This window comes from Arvicola amphibius, chromosome 3, assembly GCF_903992535.2.
Source record: "Arvicola amphibius chromosome 3, mArvAmp1.2, whole genome shotgun sequence".
Classification (NCBI taxonomy): Eukaryota; Metazoa; Chordata; class Mammalia; order Rodentia; family Cricetidae; genus Arvicola; species Arvicola amphibius.
The window spans coordinates 172,024,213-172,042,967 of NC_052049.1; the positions used below are offsets into that span (position 1 = coordinate 172,024,213).

Below are 18,755 nucleotides of genomic sequence, written 5' to 3' on the forward strand. Positions count from 1 at the left end.
GGGCTGAGTTCCTAAAGTCCAGCTGAAGAGAGGGAAGAATGAGAATATGAGCAAAGAGGCCATATGGGGACACCCACTGAAACAGCTAATGGGAGCCCATCACCTCTGGTCAGACAGGGAAGGAACCAGCATAGAACCAAACTAGACCCCTGAATGTGGGTGACAGTTGTATGGCTGGGGCAGACTGAGGGACCACTGGCAATAGCACCAGGATTTATCCCTACGGCTTGTACTGGCTTTTTTGAACCTATTCTCTTTGGATGGACACCTTGCTCAGCCTAGATATAGTAGGGAGGGTCTTGGTCTTTCCTCAAAGCAATGTGCCTTACCCTCTCTGAGGAGTGGATAAGGAGTGGGGTGGGGGGGGGGAAGGTGGGAAATGGGAGGAGGGAAGGGAGTGGGAACTGGGATAGGTATGTAAAATGAAATTTAAAAAAAGGGGGGGGGGTGAAGACACCTAAGTAAACCTATGTTCTAATAAAGAGAATCTTTTTAAAAACAGCAGAGTTCCCAGTGTCGGAGAGCCCAGGTGGGAGGAAATAGAAGTGTTTTCAAATGGTTTTCTCTTGAGGAAGAGGATAAATGAAATACCTTGAAGGACTGTCAAACTCTGAGATTCTGTAAAGTAGGAAAACCACTTCATAATTTTGGTTCCTTCTCTCCTCCCTAGAAAACTTGTTTCCAAATGTGACGGATTGGGGTCTCACTCATTTGGTCCTATTTTTAATAATTAGGAAAAACTCAATTGACAGGCCTTACCAACTTTTGAAGAGTTACAGACACTGGCTGATACGTCGGAAAATATCCCTTTCAGGCCTCCAAATGTTTCTACGAAGTAGTACTTGTCACTTGAGCCTGCCATGGCTAACAGCTCCCAGCTATTGGCACCAGCAATCCCCACTGCCAGGACGAGAATGCCTTTGTCCCTCAGGGCCTTGGCGGTGGCATTGAGTTTCTCTGCATCATGAGATTCTCCATCGGTGATCACAATGAGGACTTGGGGGACCCCCTTGTGCAGACGGCTGCCCCGGGCTTCAGTGAACATGTGATCGGAGAAGGCCAGGGCCTCAGCAGTGTAAGTGTTACCCCCCATGGGCTGGTCATTTTGGAGCACTGAAATCACCTCCAACTTTGTGCCTAGTTCATCCAGATAAAACAGCACTTCCGGGTCATCAGCATACTTGAGAGCTCCAAACCGGACCTGATTTTTGCCCACATCAGCTTTTTTTACCAGGCCGATCATAAAGTCCTTCATGATGTTGTATTCTTGATAGTCAATGCTACCAGAGCTATCGATGACGAACACAACATCCAAAACTTCAATCCGTTTGCATTCTAAAAAAAAAAAAAAAAGAAAGAAAGAAAGAAAACCTTTTGAGATTCACTGTGGGAGGTCCCCCAATTTCCATTTACATGGCTGGTGTTGTCTGCAGGAACACACAGAGGGTTGAGTCTCTGGATAACAAAGATACCTGCTGTTCTGTCCACACTTGGCAGTACTCAGGTGAGCTTGTGGAGTGAAGCCTGTACCACAGTAGGAGGAGCTGGAGTGGCCATCCCAAAGCCATCAAAAGTATCAGGAGCAGAATCTCAACCATTAGACTAAAAAAATGGAAAATCATAACTCTGTATAGATTTTCCCATATAAATGATCCCTTTCCCATATGCTTTTATTTCTACAAGCTCATTTTTAAGTTATAGGGATCTTGAGATGCTATTGGCATCCCATGGGCAAAAGACAAAACAACTACAGAAAGAATTTTAACAACGCTACACTTTTTTTAAATCATGGCTGATTTCTAAGCCCACATTTTCTTCCTTTTTGACTTTCTTGAAATATTTATTCCTACTATTAGGACTCATCATAAAAGTAGGCCAGCTCTCATTTAGCTCAAGCAAGTTGTCCTAACATGACACTCTGTGAACTTGTTAAGCCTGAGGTCAGCACGACAGCAAAGCTGATCGGGAAAGACCTACTTTCGAATTCGTCTAAAGGAGCACATCCAGCTGTGAGTTCTAGTGGTTAACTCATCCTTTCTGGAGAAGTGGAGTCCTGAGACGGTCATTTGGTCTTTATGTTGGGAGTACATGCTCTCCCTGAATCTTAGATAAAGTACAGTCCAAACGCGTGTTAGCTCATCTGTTCTCGAGAAAAAGACCTGGGAGAAAGTACTCCCCCAGTGCCCAGCTGGCTTTCACATTTCCATCTTTTGTGAGCCATGTGGTGGACTGTTGAAAACACAAGACACAAGAGCCAATGTACTCAACACTGATCAGAGCCATGTGTAAGGAGCCAAAAATTAAATTCCCAAGAAAGGCTGACCCCGCGGAGGAAAACTGGGTCCCTCCAGCTGTCTGCTGGCTGTGAAGATTGCTTGGCTTACTCAGGAACTTGGTGGGGGGGGGAGGATGTTTGCTCAGCATTGGAGCCCTTCAGAGAACTTGTACTTATTATGGATGGCATTGCCAGGGGACAGAAACCAGATGTAGTCCCTCTTCTACCAAACACAGATGACTACCACCAAACCCTACAATGGGAGCTGAACATACCCATTGCTAGAATAACGAGACAATGTCTCTTCTCCCTTAAAAGTATGAAAATACATATTTTTCAGAGTGAATTTTCAGAATGCTTCTATCATTAAATCCAGGGGTCACAGAACAATGTGACTATATTTGCCGGTCTTCTGTTAATTTGTTTTGGGGGGAAGGTGAGAGGCTGGGGTTCAGTCCATGACCTTGAGAGAGCTCTACCGCTGAGCTGCATCTTCTCCCTGGAGCTTTGGTTTGCCTACTTCCATATTCTGCAGTATTGCAGGAAGAGTGGGCAGCCTGCCATTTACTTTCTAGAAGCTTCTTTTGCTCAAGTTCACTAACTACAGCCATGTTTTGTAAGGTTTAGAAGAGAGTTTTAAAAAATACCATTTCATTTGACCAAACAGATGCTAAGCCAAACACGTCTTTCTAATCAGGAGGCTATGTTCCTCTACCAACTGGCCTCAGCAGCCTTCATGTGGCCTAATGGCACAAGACATATAAGATTGGGCCCCTCATCGGAAAGCTGGGCCAACAGTTGTAGGATTCATGTTCTAACATTGTTCATGGGCTTGTGCTGAAACTAGGCTCAGCTGGAATGACTGCCTTGTATAGGTTCCACCTCTTGTCTGTTTTGCTTTCCTTCTATCCGTCCTGGAAATACTTCCTCAGTACACCACTTCCACAAGAGCTCTTGACAAACCCACTCTTTCCAAGGACCCTGACATAAGACCTGGTGATATCATTTTTCTTGAGGGAGTAATCAGTCACATTAGGTCTATTATTTATCTGCAAATGGGAAAACTAGGTAGGCCAAAACCATTCCTTTGTGGATTTATTTATTTATTTTTCTTTGGGGGGCAGTGGAGCATTGAGCCAAGGTCTTACTCTGTATTCCAGACTAGCCTGAAACTCAATGCAGCCCAGGCTAGCCTTGACAATTTTTCCTGTCTCAGCTTGTATACTGGGATTACAGGCATGAGCCACTACACCCAGCCTTTACTGTTTAACTCAAAAGCTCAAAGGCACTAAATCAAACATTTCAACTAAGAAACTTATAGCATTCAAATACAACTCTGTTTAGCCCCCTTGTTGCGACCATGCCATGCTTACCTTCACGGGGACTGCAAATTCCCAGAACAAGATCATCCTCAATATGCTGCAGAATGTCAAAGTTCTCAACATAGAAAACCATCTCTTGTTTCCCACTGATCTCCTCGAGCTGGGTGACATTGGAGCCAAATACACCCACTGAGTAGATAATCACGCCGTCTCTCCGAAGTGCTGCTGCTGGTTCCCTTACTAGGTCCTGAGCCTCGCCGTCTGTGATGAGGATGAGGAACTTCCTGACATTGGGCCGGGCCCCCTTGTCGGGGCTGAAGTACTGGGACACAAAGCTCAGCGCACTGCCTGTCAAGGTTGTTTCTCCAATGTGAGTCATTTGGTCGATGGCACTGGAAATGTCACTTTGGGTCATGAACGTGTTGAGCTGGAACTCCTCCTTGTTTTCGTGGCTGAACTGGACCACACCAATTTGCACCCGGTCCGCCCCAATCTGGGATTTGCTCACCAGGTTCTTCATAAACGTCTTCATCTTGCTGAAGTTTTCAGGTCCTATGCTGCCAGAACTGTCCACCAGAAACATGATGTCCGCTTTCATGTCTCTACAGGCTGTGTGGGAGAAACTAGGATGTTTATTTGCATCACTGAACATAAAAAAAATTAAGAGTTCATAGGAAAACGCAAGTCACAAATAATTCTATGTTCAAGCTCGGTGTGTGCATCATGAAGACACGAAAACAAAGCATCACAAGGCAATAAAACTCAAGACTATTCTGTTCTTTAGTAACGAAGTATCTCAACATCAGCACCATCTGGGGCCAGGTCGTATTTACTGTAGTAGTGCTCTGAATATCAATCCATAAGATGGCTAGCAAATATCTTCGCTTCATCAATTCAGTGGATGCCAAGAAAGCTCCCTACTTAGGACACACAAAAAATGTATCTACAAGTCACCAAATATCCTCGGAGAGTAAAAACCCTGACTGGAAGCCCCTGATATAATACTCCAGAGAAATCCATACAAGTTCGTTTATAAAATGAGATGTCAATCAGACGGCCATGTCCCTCTATGTGGAACATCTTTGTATTATACACATGGCACCTACTCGTACATCCTGGTAGGGCTTCACTAGAGAGAATCCCTCCAGACACCTCTGTCAGTCTTCAGATGCCAACTTACACTACCATGGGGTTTTGCTTTGTTCTGAAGAGAAAATATAATCATACAGGCCAATAATCTCAGCTTAAAAATGCATGTCACCCCCGACTAACAGTGTCCCTTTGTGAGCTGCTGTCTGAAGGCCAATCTGCATCATCTCCTACCTTCTTCAGCACAGATCTCTTGAACCACCTGGTTCCTTATGTCCCTCAGGGCATCGAACTCATGTACATAGTAAACTTGCTTCTCCTCCCCTGCTATCTCCCGCAGCTGTGTTTGGTTGGCTTCCTTGACTCCGATAGCATGAACTCGGATGTTTTCCTCTCTCAGCCTGTGTGCAGGTTCCAGGACACTATCCTGGGACATGCCATTCGTCAGAATGACAAGGTGACATGGCACTTTGTTTCCTCGCTGCTTCTTGGCTTTCTGCAACAGCTTCAGGGTGAAGTTCAGGGCTGCACCTGTGTTGGTGTTCCCGCCCATCTGTCTGATGTTCTCGATGGCTTTTCCCAAGTCAGCCTTGCTGGTGTATTTACTGATCTCAAATTCCAAGTCCCAGGTGTCGGCATACTGCACGGCTCCGACCCGTACCTTGTGGGGAGCAATGTTGAACATGCCCACCACATCTGACAGGAAGGTCTTCATTTCGTGGAAGTCTGTGGGCTGGGTGTTCCCTGAACCGTCAATGAGCAGATAGATATCTGCTTCTTCGGTGTCCACACAGGCTAAAACAGAACCAAAACATTGAATGTAGGATTTGGGGAAAACGGAAAAGAGAAAGGAGTGCAGGAAGGATAAGCACCTACAGAAGAAAGACAGGAGTAGTTTCTCAGCATCAAAGACTTGCGTTCCCAGCTTGGGATAGGGGCTCAGCATCAGTTGGGTGAAATGAGTTGCTTCAGACAGTTTGAGACTATAAGCCCGATTCTCTGCCGTGGATAAGGATTATAGGTACAGGAAAACTAGAAGCTGCTCTCTGCAAGTTGTTTTTCTCTATTAGTAAGTCACACTCAGAGGAAAATGGTCGACTGTGGAATAGATGGTGTGTAACAAAGCACTGTGAGCGCATGAGTTCTCTTTCCTACAATCTAGAAGAAACTACTTTCTACACTCTCCTAGTTCTGAGATCCACCAGGGATGTTGTCAATGACCTTGAGTGTGAGACACAGTGATACTGTAAATAAGCTATAAATAATCCTTACATAATTACAATATATACAAATATGTTTACATATACACAGATATGAAAATACTTACATAGCACCCATGAGTATGTATGTACATATGTATAAAACAAATACCATGTACATGCAAACATACAGTCCTTTCTCTCTCTAAACTTGCAGGCAATAGATTGTTACTTAAATTAATTTGTCTTCCACATAAGTCGTGTTGACCATTTATTCTCTAATTTGGCCTTGGGGTTAAAGGAAGAGAAAGAAAATAAGAATACAGTACAGGAAAGATAAAGGAACTGGTCAGGCCAAGAATGAAATTCAGCAAAGGGGGAGGAGAAGAAATGATGATCCAGGACATAGTGAAATAACCAGCCCAGTTAAAGCCATGCCAAAGATGACATTCCCTTCCCCACGTTCACACTGCAGTAGATTTTAGTGTCCCCCCAAGCTGGACTTCCTAGTATCCAATTAAACTTAAAATTAGAAATGCATTTGCCCACCCACCTCAGAGCTCCCAAGTCCCTTCTGTACAGACAACACACAGAAGGTGAGAATAAAGAAGCCTCTAGAATGGCTTTGTCTCAGTGAGGCTTTACCAGATTTGAGGGTTTCAGTCCGCTCTGAGAGGACAGAGACTGTGTGTGTGATTTGGTTCCGTAGCTTCTTCAGGAATGTCTGGTTGTGGGTGGCCAGCTCAGAGAAGTTGCTCAGTTTGGAGGCAAACTGCTCTGCAGGGTGGGATGCGATCTTCTCCAGTTGATCTTGGCTGGCCCCTTCTATACCCATGGTAAAGATGGTCACTCCCTCACGCCGGAGGTTGACAGCTGCCTTGGTCACGTTGTCCTCTGACGCTCTGTGGGTCACCAGAACGGCAATCTGAGGCACCCCCTGGTTCTTCCGACTGCCCCTCTGTGCACTGAAGACTTCCTTCCTGGTCTTTCTGAGGGCATTCCCAGTGTAGGCCAGCCCCATGTGGGGAGATAGGCCCTGTATGTGCTGCAGGACCTCTGTCTTATTGATACCCTTGCTCAGCGAATTGATCACCCTCGTCTCGTTGCTGTAGGCCACCAGGCCAACCCTCATGCAATTTTCCTTAATGTCAAGGGCAGAGACACTTTCCTCCAGGAATGCTTTCAGATGGTCAAGGTTCTCCTGGCTGCCATTAATGGCCATATCCAACAGGAACACGACATCAGCCACAGAAGGGCCTTGGCAAGCTGTGTGGGGAAAGGAATGAATGAGTACAGTTATAGCAGGAGGGTTGGCACTTCTGAGCATCATAGGGCACGCAGAACATACACTAGAACTCATCTATGTACTCAAAGTAGGCATGGCATGATTGCGAGGCTGAGATCACAGGGACCAGGGTTCAAAGACTGAATCTAAGCTAAGCTCCCAGCTTTAAAAATGAGATATAGGGCTTACCTGAGAGAGTTGGCCTAAGTATGAAATAATGTATTTAGCATGGAGACTGGTACATAAAAGTCATTCAATAAAGACTAGCTATTAATATGAAAAACATTTAAGTATCACCTTCATTATACTCAACGGCTCAAGTCTAAGAAATGAGAATGGGTACAATTTCATTTTCAATTATTTGGGAAAGGCATTAGTAGTAAAGATTCATATTTTTATAAGTTACCACCAAAAAGAGCATTCTGTTATCATCAATAGGTCATCTCAAACTGATTTAACCAAAGGACAGACTGTAAAGAACTCAGAAGCTAATTCAGAATCAAATAGGCAATGTGGGTGTATGCTACCTGACTGGAAACCAGGAGACTTGACCCAGCTCTGGCTACACAAGGCTGCCTGGCACTGGGGCAGACCATATCATTTTAGTTCTATGCTTCAGAACAGGATTTGGCTCATCAGAGGCTGGCTTTAGCTTTGCCATTTTTTTCATTATGTGGTCCCAGAAGCTGAAGGTTTCTCCAGGAACAAATTTGTTTTTAGTGAACCAGCAATAAAACCATAGCAAGAACAACCTAGGAAGGTGTCTCAGTGGGAATCTAGGTGGCAAGGAGAGGGTGCTGCAAACATTTTAAATTCTAGGCTGGGGCTAAATAAGTCATAGAAAACCAATCCCTGTGGGATTTATTAGTTTTTTTTTTTTTTTTTTTTTTTTTTTTTTTTTTAAGAGCGACAATCACTAGATCTTCTTGAACATACAGAGCTATTCGATACCTGGAAATGCCACCCATGGGAGGAAAAGGGTATTCACAGAATTTTAATCCTTCTCCTACACTGATGTTTTTTTTTTCAAAATCATTTTGACATTGGTCCTATGCATACAGCCTCAACCCACTGTCCTGATTAAATTTTGTTATCAATTTGACACACTTAGAAGAACAACCGCCTCTATCAGATTGACCTGAAGACATGCCTATAAAGCATTTTCTTGATTTATAACTGATGTAGGAGGGCCCAACCCACTGCGGGCAGCACAATCCCTAAGCAAGTGGGAGTACCTAAGAAAGAGAGATGAACACGTCAGAGAGAGCAAGCCTAGCAAGCAGCATCCCTCCATGGTTCTCTGCTTCAGTTCTTGACTGAACATCCATCTTGGCATCCCTTCGCAATGGACCCCAAGCCTGTCAACTAAAATAAGCCCCTTCTCCCCACATTGCTTTCAGTCAGTGTTTTAGCACAGTAACAGAAAGCAAATCAGGACACCCACCTTCTACGATAACGTCATCAGCCATTCCTTCCTCATACTTAGTTACGTCCTTGATGATCTGTGTCATGTTTGGGGCAAACACACTGAGGTCTCTGACCGTCCTGAGGTTGAAATGGAACTGGGATGTGGCCATAGCCTTTAGGTTTTCCTCAGAAGCCTTCTGCACCCCCACTGAGATGATCTTCACCCCATCTTCCCTCAGGGCCTTGGAAGCCTCTTCCACATCATCCTCAGACTCGGATGAAGCCAGCACCACCAGGATCGGGGGGAACAGTTTCTTGTCTCTTCCATTTGTGGGGGCAGAGAAATAGGTCCTGTGAGCCTCTTGCAGGGCGTTCCCTATCTTCAGGGACCCACCGATGAACTGGAAGTTCTTCTTCAGGTGGTTCAGCATGGGGTTTCTATTCTTGAAGGAGCCCAGCTGGAATTCATTGTGGAGAGCATCGCTGTACTGGGCCAGGGCCACACGGTACTTGTCGGCCTCTATGGGGAGGCTGCTGATCAGCTTGGTGAGGAAAGTTCTCACAAGAAGGAAGGACTTCATCCCTAGGTGATCTGAGCTGTCCACCAGAAACACCACATCTGCATACTCAGGATCTATAAAGTCAGAAACACACAGTAAAAATCTTAAAAATTGTTTTCCATATTTAATGCCAACTCTGTGTATGTGAACAGAAACTTAGTTTCGTCTTTGAATTTTGTTTCAGTACCTTTCTGAACAAATCAACATCCCACAATCTCTCAGGAAGAAGAGGGGTTTAGTTCATGGCGTGAGTGCTTTATACAACTTCTCATAGCAAAGTTTTGCAACAATAAACATCATTTTGCAAAGAATCAGCAAACTGGGAACGTGTAAATTTAGAAAAATAAAAAGGCAGGTGTTGTCTTAATGGGCAATTTCCTCTGTTCTTGTTACAGAATTGGGACAGACAGACAGACAGACAGACAGACAGACAGGGAGGGAGGGAGAGAGAGAGAGAGAGAGAGAGAGAGAGAGAGAGAGAGAGAGAGAGAGAGAGGAAGTTTTCATCAAATCAGATTCCTTCAAATTGATTTGAGCGATGAAACCCAAAGTCTTGCATTGCGATTCTCACTTAACCAATGCCTTAGCTTACCTGCTTGATTTGTAACATCATTTTTGTATTAAAAGTGCTGAACTGATGAAGTATAAGACATAACAAATACACAGGATTAGCTTACTCTGTGGGATAGTTATAATATATTCAGCAAGTCATTGAATGAGCATTATGATTGATACATTTATTTACACATATGCAAAATATAATGGCAGCAAAGAATTTGAGGTAAGAAATGAGACTATAATCTTGGTTTCAATTAAAAACATCTTATCTTGGAATATAAAAACCTTTTCGAACCATTAATAATTTGCTAGTTGCATAGGACTTAGTATACATATAAATAGTACACACTCACACACACACATATATCATGTGCTATCATTATAATATACAATCAAATACATATAAATAGCATATAGATTATGTGTATCATATGTATTATACAAATGTATGTATGTATATACATGAATAACATAATATCATTATCCTAGACTGACTTTGAAATCTTGATTTCCTGCCAGCACCTCCCAAGAGTTACAGGCATGTATCCATTACTGTGCTAGTCTCTGGAACCAAATATTTATTTTACAGAAAATCATAGATTCCATACTTGTTTCATTTACTCATGGCTGCTTGATGGTGCCTGGACTTGCACTACTTTATCATGAAGGCAGATAGGGAAGCCATGTATGTTTGTGTGCGTGTTATCTGAGAAAATGCAGTACAGTTGGATCGAGTGGCAGGGAAGCCTGCCTATCGTCAGCTAATTCTAGGAGCGTTATCAAGTCATCGGCTATGCAGGAGCCGCAATCTCCTCCACTTTAAAATAAGGAGGCTTGATTAGCAAATTCCCAGGCTATCTCCGCACTTTAAGATTTCATCACAATCGGTTACCAGATAAATTGCTATCAAGCCTTAATAGTTTCTGGGTTTTGAGGTTTTTTTTTTCCCATTGCTAGGAAACTAGCCCTGGCCTCCATCATTCGGTCTCTGTGAATATCTGGCCAAATCAATCGGTCCTTTCTAGTCCTTTAAGTGACCTCATGCCCAGCAATCTGAGATTCTACCCTTTATCACACAGCCAACAACATTTGGGAGGAAATGAGCAGGGGGCCAGTCAGGACCTTCTTCCAAGGGAAGGCTGGGTAGTTCAGAGAACCTTGTTGAGGGTGGCTTGCTGTATGACCATCAGTGGCCTTTCTACTCATGCAGAAGCTCCTCTATTTTGTGTGGGAAAGGCATTTGGCTGATTAGCAAAGTGACAGTTCCAGGTCCTTCTTCATGTTTAAGCCACATAATTGTGGGGTGGGGGTGGAGATGGACTCTTCTTCCAAAGCTTAAGATGATGATATTTTAAGGGGCAAAGTCTGGCTTATCTCCACTAAGCTCGTTTTAAGGTCACAATCCTAGAGACAGTTATAAAGGTGGTGTAGGTGGTTCTGGATATGAGCTGGCCCCCACGCACCAACTTAAGCAGGGCTGCTTCACGTGAGTTCCTGACCACAACCCTGACAGCAACTGCTAGGAGCTCTCCCTCCAGGGTAAACACATGGATGCCTTTGGAAGCAGCAGTCAGTCCAAGACACTGCAGCTGCCGCAGAATCTACACACTCAGCCAAAGCAGCATTTGCAGTTAAGACAATTAAAGACTTTGAGTTTCCCAAAGAGATCTAGAGTAGGCCGAATTAAGGACAGATGACAGCTTTCATATATTTTATCAGCACCTCGGGATTTCCAGATATGAGTAACCGAAAAAAGATAAAACCTCGTCCCCACGTACTTACTGTCATTGAAATCAAGCAATGTGAAGCTAATACCCTAACTTAAACGGCCACCACCCATTGACTAACTACTGAGTATACATGTATATACAAAATGATGCGAGGAAATACTTCCGTGTCTTCTTACCAGAATCTTGGCTCACACAAACATGGAAGCAAGCCATTGTCAGGATCAAAATCGGCAGCATTTTCATGTTACAGGCTGACAAGTCCCCAACATTAAAGCTACAAAAGAAAAATACAGAAAATCATTTGACTGTTACTTGTGAATCAAGACTCACGTAGATGACAGCAGACAAAATTAGATAATAAACTCGGCATGAAAAGGGGTGAGGGATGGCTAAGGTTCACTGGCCTTCGAACCTGTGAGGTGCCTTGGAGGAAAACGAAGCAACTCCTGAGAGGTGTGCTTCCTGGCCCTCAGACCCTGAGGAAACATGAGACCCTGAACAGAGACAGTGCAGGTGGCCAGACACAGTGTTCCCATTAGTCTCTCCCGCATGCCCAGTGCACCTTGTCTGCTCGCCACCATGACAGTGCAGAGTTCACTGTGCTGTGGTCTAAAACGGTCTCCCAACATGAACGTGTAACTGTGCTTCATATTAAACCGTTTGTATGCTAGGTATGGGCTGAAAACCCTGTTTTCCCCACTTCCTCCTTAGTTCTGTTATGATTGCCATTTATTTATTTATATTTTTATTTTTGAAACAATGTCTTACTATGTAAACCAAGCTGGCCTTAAATTCAGAGTTCTCCCTTTCTCTGGCTCCAGAGATTATATGCACCACCATGCCCAGCTATTTTTCTCTCCTATATTCATTTTTAATTTTAGATTTTCTTATATATTTAAAAAGTTATAAATAAAAATATCATGTATGAAAATTAACCAGATCCCAAAAGACTATACAACTCAAGACAGTTAGCAATTTTGGAACAGAAGCTTTGTAGCTTCATAATGGATCTTATTCTTTCACTATTGAATGCATTTCAAACACTCATCTACAATCTAAAACAAAAATTCATGACAGAGTTAGAACCGAGAAAACAATTAGCCTGCTATCCGTTCATAACTGGTGGCCATAACCAGCATTCAGTCATCTTTAAGCCCTTAGATTTGCCTTTCTTGTTTCCTTCACGGTATACTTCACCCACATGTCCATTTGTTTACACATATACATACACCGTCGGCTAGATTCTGTATACAAAGAGAGCATGAAGTTGTTATTCTAAGATTGTGGAGCTTGCTTAATACTATATGTTCTAAGTCCATCCATTTTCCTATGAATTTTGTGCTTTCATTTTTCTGTAGACCTGAGTAGCATTTCCATATGTAAATGTAGCTTATATATTTAATTTTCATTATCCAGTCGTCTATTAATGGACAATTAGGGGGATTCCACTGATTTGCGCTTTATTCTTAAACCTGAGAGAAGCAAAAGGCACACGAGCTGTGTTTTGACGGAAGACGGAAGGCTCACTCCTTAGGATGAGGAACTCAGTCTGTGCCCATTTGCCTAGACCCACACAGAGCAAGGGGCTCACAGTTCCAGCTTGGCCTAAAAGGCATTTTCAGCCACCCTGGAATGCCAGTCATGGAGTTAGACAGAATATTGAATACATTACAAACCAATATAAGCACACGGAGGATTTTTTCAATCATTTCCCCACTAAATAAAAAGTGAGCTGGTCCACTTTTGAGCCTTGAATAATATTTCCATCTCCAGATTAATTGCTACCCAAAGGTATATTTGCCATTCCAGCTACGGCCACTGCACTCCACTTCAGGATGCCACTCAAGCTCACATGTTCAGGGAAAGAACCCTAGGCTGAGAATCTATCCTTATTTCCCTGCCTGCCCCATCGTCCCTTTGACCTTCTCCTCTTTGAGACTCGGTTCCAATCCTTCTAGGAGTCTAGACACTTTACACTTTGGAAGCTATGCTAAGCATCAGCTCCAGGCAAGTGGAAATGAGTGGGCTGGGGCTGGGCTCCTAAGAGGTCAATTCAAGCCAATTTTCTCATTTTAAATGGATAAGGGTACCTTAAAAGAGAATGCCCACAGTAAGTATCATCTGTACACAAGTTAATAGTGTAAGAATAAACAAACGCTCCGTGTGTGTGTGTGTGTGTGTGTGCGCGTGGGTGCACACACACGCGCGTGTGCACGTGTGGGGGGAGAAAGAATGAGAGAGAATGGAGAGAGAGAGAGAGAGAGAGAGAGAGAGAGAGAGAGAGAGAGAGAGCGCTATAATAAAACAAGCAACAAGCAAGGGAAATGATCTTTAAGTCCAAGCTTGGGCAGGGTTGCGCTGGGCTGGGCTGGAACTCAATGGTGAAGGGTTCACCTCTATCTTCAGTCCCAAGTAAAAAGGCTTGGAAGGCAGAAATTATTTTTATTGTATCAAAGCATAGACAAATACCCATGATTCGAATGTTAGTGTGCTACCAAAGATGATCAGATTTTCTCATGAGTATTTCAGAAATATCTGATCCCTTAAAGGCATATGAAGAAAGAACAAGAGAGACTTAAGGTAATTAGCATAAAGTTTGGATTCCCGGCACACTTCACCTTCCTACCATAGTATCATCTTAATGCTGATTGCTTCTCATTATAGAAACCAAAGTGTGGGTCTCTTTAATCTGTATTCTGCTGTGTTACATCCATTCAGAATCAAGCAAGCAGAGGTTAATGTGGCTCTTCTGGAAGTGACATGTTATGAAATAGTTTTTTAAAAAATCTTTGTAAAATTTCTGCAGTGCAGAAATTTATACTGCAGCTGAGAAGCTAGCTCGGTCACCCAAGCATTGGCTCCGAGCTCAGAGGGTTCAGAACATGATCAAGACTTCTCTTGAGGTTTTGGAAATCAGCAGTCACAGAGAGACTTCTGTCCTACACGAGCCAACTCATAATCTAGGCCATATCTACCACATAAGATAGTTTAGAGCCCAGGGGAATGTAGAAGCAACTTTGGCAGCATTAAGATAAATGTCATTTCTGTTTAATTGGGACATGCAGAATGTATCAGTTCTAAGCGCTGGCTTTCTTTTTCTTCAGAAGTATTATCAGCTGCTTCACTGGGGAAAACATTGGGTCTTTGCCATGGTGCCAAAAGTTAACGGCTGTTTACTCGTTAACCCACTTCCCTCCTTCAAGCAGTTCTTCTACCCCCCAGCCAACTCAAACGGAAGAAAAGGAAATGCTCTAAGGGGGTCTTAGTCTATGTGAAGACGTTGCAGGACAAGTCCTTGGTGAGCGACAAGATGGATAAATATGGCCTCCATGATGATAAAGGAAACAAAGGCACAAACAAGTTACCTGTTAATGTCACACACTTCAGAATCTCTCAAAGGTCCATCAGTTCATCATACTTGAGCAAAGTCATCAGGTAACCTTGTCACTTTGTAAAATCAACACTTTTCTGTGTTAAGGTGTTTGGCAGAGAGGAAAGAATATAAACCAGAGCTTTGTGGTTGAGGCTCTGCTCGTATCTAAACGGTTACATGATGCTACACAATGTCACCCCACTTCCAGAAGTGCCTAATAGGAAGCACAGAGATGGTAGTCTCATGTCCAGAAGGCCCCCAGTTTACTGTTCTTCTAACCCCTATAATTCAATAAAGAAAAAACAAATAAATAGTCAAAAACAGTGGCAGACCTGTTAGTATAGGCCAATAATCTCAACTCTCTGGGACACTGAAGCAGGAAGATCCCAAGTTCAGAGCCTGCCTAGACTACAGAGTAAGTTTGAGGCCAGCCTGGGCAACTTAACAAGAAACCAGTCTCAAAAACAAAAAGTAAATTAAAGAGCAGGAGGTTAGGGATTTAGCTCTGTGATAGAATGTTTGCCTAGTATATGCCATTACTACAATGAACTAACTCACAGACAGACAACAGCAGCAATAACAAAAACTTGGGCAAATCCTTTAGGGCTCAACCACAGGAAGCACGGGGGACTGAATCTTCAGAATGCAAATCCACTAGCTAGAACTGTCCACTTAAAACCTGGAAACACAGACACAACCCGAGAGAAACAAGGACACAAAATGTTCGGATCAGAAATGGGTAAACTAAAAAATTATTTTAAAATTTAGCTGGACTTTGAAAAAAAACAAACCTCAGATGACTAGTCAATGAAAACATTTGTTCATTGTAAGGTCTTAAGAGAAACAATTTAACCAAGTCCAACCTGCTAGGAGTTTTCCCAAGCCTAATCATTTAGGGGAAGGGAAATATCCAACCACAGCTCTTTTAGCCTTCAATGTGTTAGCCACTCACACAGGAGATGGTAAGGGCCTAGTTCGTGCCCACTCCTGCTAGTCAGTCCCTCCCTGTGGAGGTAGGGCTGAGGATTATGGGTAAATTAGACATCTGAGGCTCAGGCTCTCTACAAGTTTAAGAGTTAACCACAGAGCTACAGAACATCCCTCCTTCCCCATCGACCATCAAGTTACTGAACAACTATATATGGAATTTCATTTTACCCCTGTATCATATCCAACTATTAAGATCATTACAGGTCAAAACCACAATTTGAAGAGACTCAACAAGCATTTGAACCAGACTCAGATACAACTGAGATGATGGAGTTAGCCCAGGAATTTGAAAGAATAGATAGTAGGTGAGAAAAGCCAAGCGACACGTCAAACACTTCCAGTGAAGGACCAGAAGTGTCTCCACTGGCAAACAGCACACTGTTACAGAAAGACAGAATGCCTTGCCTTGCACTAGCTTTTTAGACTAGTCCCAAGAGAAGAAAAACCCTCCAAGCATACAGTTATCTCAGCAGAAACCTCCCAAACTGAAAAAAAAAAAAAAACAAAATAAAGAGGAGGAAGAGGAGGAAGGAGGAGAAGGTCCAAGAACTGCCTGACTACAGAGGGGAAACAAAGATACTAGAAGAATGAAGAACAGAAAAATATTTAAAGAAATGGTTATGTGTCCCCAGGTTAGTGACAGATGTTAAATAAGAAGCACAGAAAGAACAGGGAACACAGCAAACAGAGTGAATGTGCACGGCACACTAGAACATTATTTCTCAAACATCTGGAAAAATCAAAGATAAAGATGATATCTTGAAAGAAACCTAAGGGGTAAACTTGTTTTCACCCATAGAGGAGGAAAGATTAAAACACACATATAACTTTCTTACAAACCATGGGTCTTAGTTAGGGTTACTATTGCTGGGATAAAACACCAGGACCAAAACAATTTGGGGAGGAACGGGTTTATTTGGCTTCTGCTTCCCTGTCACAGTTCACCATCAAAGGAAGTCGGGACAGGAACTCAAGCAAGGTAGGACCCTGGAGGCAGGAGCTGAAGCAGAGACCAAGGAGGAGTGTTGTTTACTGGCTTGTTCCCCCTAACTCGCTCACCCTGCTTTATTTATAGAACCTAGGGCCACCAGCCTAGAGGCGGTACTAGCCACAGCAGGCTAGGCCCTCCCCCATTAATCACTAATTTTAAAAATGCCTTATAGCCTGATCTTACAGAAGCATTTTCTCAGTTGAGGCTCCCTCCTCTTAGATGACTCTAGCTTGTGTCAGTTTGACATAAAATATCCAGTACACCATGAAAGCAAAAAGAGAGAAAGTAAACTACCTTGAGTTGAGAAGATGCTCCATCCTACAAAGTTGTCCTTCAAAAATGAAGGGGACCAGAGAGATGGGCCAGTGTGTGAACATTCTTGACACACAAACATGATGATCTGAGCTTAAACCCCAGTATCAAACAAATAAACCAAGTAGACACGGCCACCTGTAGCTACACACATGACTATTATCCTGGCCAGTTATGGCCACTCATGTGTCTGCAATTCTGGTATGAGGTGTGGGCAAAGACACAAGAATTGGGATAAATTTTGAGGCTTATTCGTCACCACCACAGCTTCAGGCTCAGTGAGAGACCCTGTCTCAAAGGAATAGGTGGGGGGTAAGAGAGTAGGTGCACCCAATGTCCTCATTTGGCCTCTGCTACATCCATGCACACCTAAATTGCTCTTTCAAGAACATACATACATACATACATACATACATACAATTTATCTACCCCACACCAAAAAAAAGGAAGGAAATAACAGGGCACAATGGCTCATGCCTATAATCCCATCACTGTGGGAAGGTAAGGCAGAGAAATTGCCACAAGTTTGAGGTCAACCTGGGTTCCATACACAGTGACTTCATGACCAGCCTGAACCAGTGTGAGACTCTTATCTCTTTAAAACCCTTTCTCCCCACAAAAACATGAAGGAGAATGCACCAAAAAGACAGAACAAGAAAAGGATCTACTCTCTAATAAATGGTTTGGGGAAATGGGGCATCCACATCGTAAACAAGGAAACCGGACCTTTTACTCACCCTACAGCCAGAAATCAACTCAAAGTGATGCATCCAACTAGCAGACCTGAAGCCACAAAGCTGGATGGGCAGGGGTATTCTGACAGTGGACCTGGCATTGGGGTTTAGCTGTCACATCAAAGTTCAGCCTTCAAAAGCAAAAACAAATTCATTCGAGTACATTAAACTGAAGCAGCAGCCGGCAGAACACAAAGGCAGCTTTCAGATGGGGAGGAAGCGTTTATCAGCTATATATCTGGAAGGGATTAATATAAAAATAAAAAGCTCAAAATTCACTCTCTGAGAGCCTGAAGACAGCAGAATGGGCAACCTGATTAAAAAATAGGTCAAAAGAACCCAGGTACTGGATAGAAATTTCTCCAAATGATAAAAATGGTCATCAGGTATGTGGGGGGAAAATCGCTGATCTTCAGGAAAATACAAATCAAAACTCAAAGAGATGTCTCCTCATTCCTGTTAGGGTGGCTGTTACCAAAACAAGAGATAAGTGTTGGGTAACCAAAGAAACCATAAACATTGTTGGTGGGTGCCAGGGTCCGGCCTCTGCTCAGGTTCAGGCCCTGATGTGGGGAAGGGGCATTGGCACAAGGAAAACTTCCGACCACCAAGCAGGTTACACTCAACTGGCTTAAACTGAGTTTCTCTTACCAGGGTTACATGAACAGCTTTATTACTGGTTTCTAGTTTTAACTTTAAATACATCACAATTTAAGGGATATATAGTGGTCATTATGAAAACCCCCATTGTTCCCCTTCATGCGTTCCCAGTTCGCCTTCCCACTCCTGCATAGCCTTATTCAGCATTTTTGCAGGTTTAACTAAATATCAAGCCAGACGCACCCTGTTCTCAGAGCGCTTACATCAGCCGACAGCTACTTGCGGCTACAAAGTTAAAAAGTAATAGACATGGGCACAACAGTATTCAAA

At 43.2% G+C, this 18,755-nt stretch overlaps 1 protein-coding gene across 1 annotated transcript in view; it reads right to left on the reverse strand.

Moving 5' to 3' along the window:
• Col6a6 (collagen type VI alpha 6 chain) overlaps window positions 1-18,755 on the reverse strand; it is a 142,031-nt gene that overhangs the window by 89,480 nt on the left and 33,796 nt on the right. Inside the window, exons 2-7 of the mRNA XM_038321283.1 lie at window positions 11,602-11,699; window positions 8,615-9,211; window positions 6,531-7,151; window positions 4,921-5,481; window positions 3,649-4,206; window positions 760-1,335 (exon numbers count right to left, since the gene is read on the reverse strand). Coding sequence (XP_038177211.1) covers window positions 760-1,335; window positions 3,649-4,206; window positions 4,921-5,481; window positions 6,531-7,151; window positions 8,615-9,211; window positions 11,602-11,668 — 2,980 coding nt within the window. The 5' untranslated portion in view covers window positions 11,669-11,699. The remainder of the gene's footprint in view (window positions 1-759; window positions 1,336-3,648; window positions 4,207-4,920; window positions 5,482-6,530; window positions 7,152-8,614; window positions 9,212-11,601; window positions 11,700-18,755) is intronic.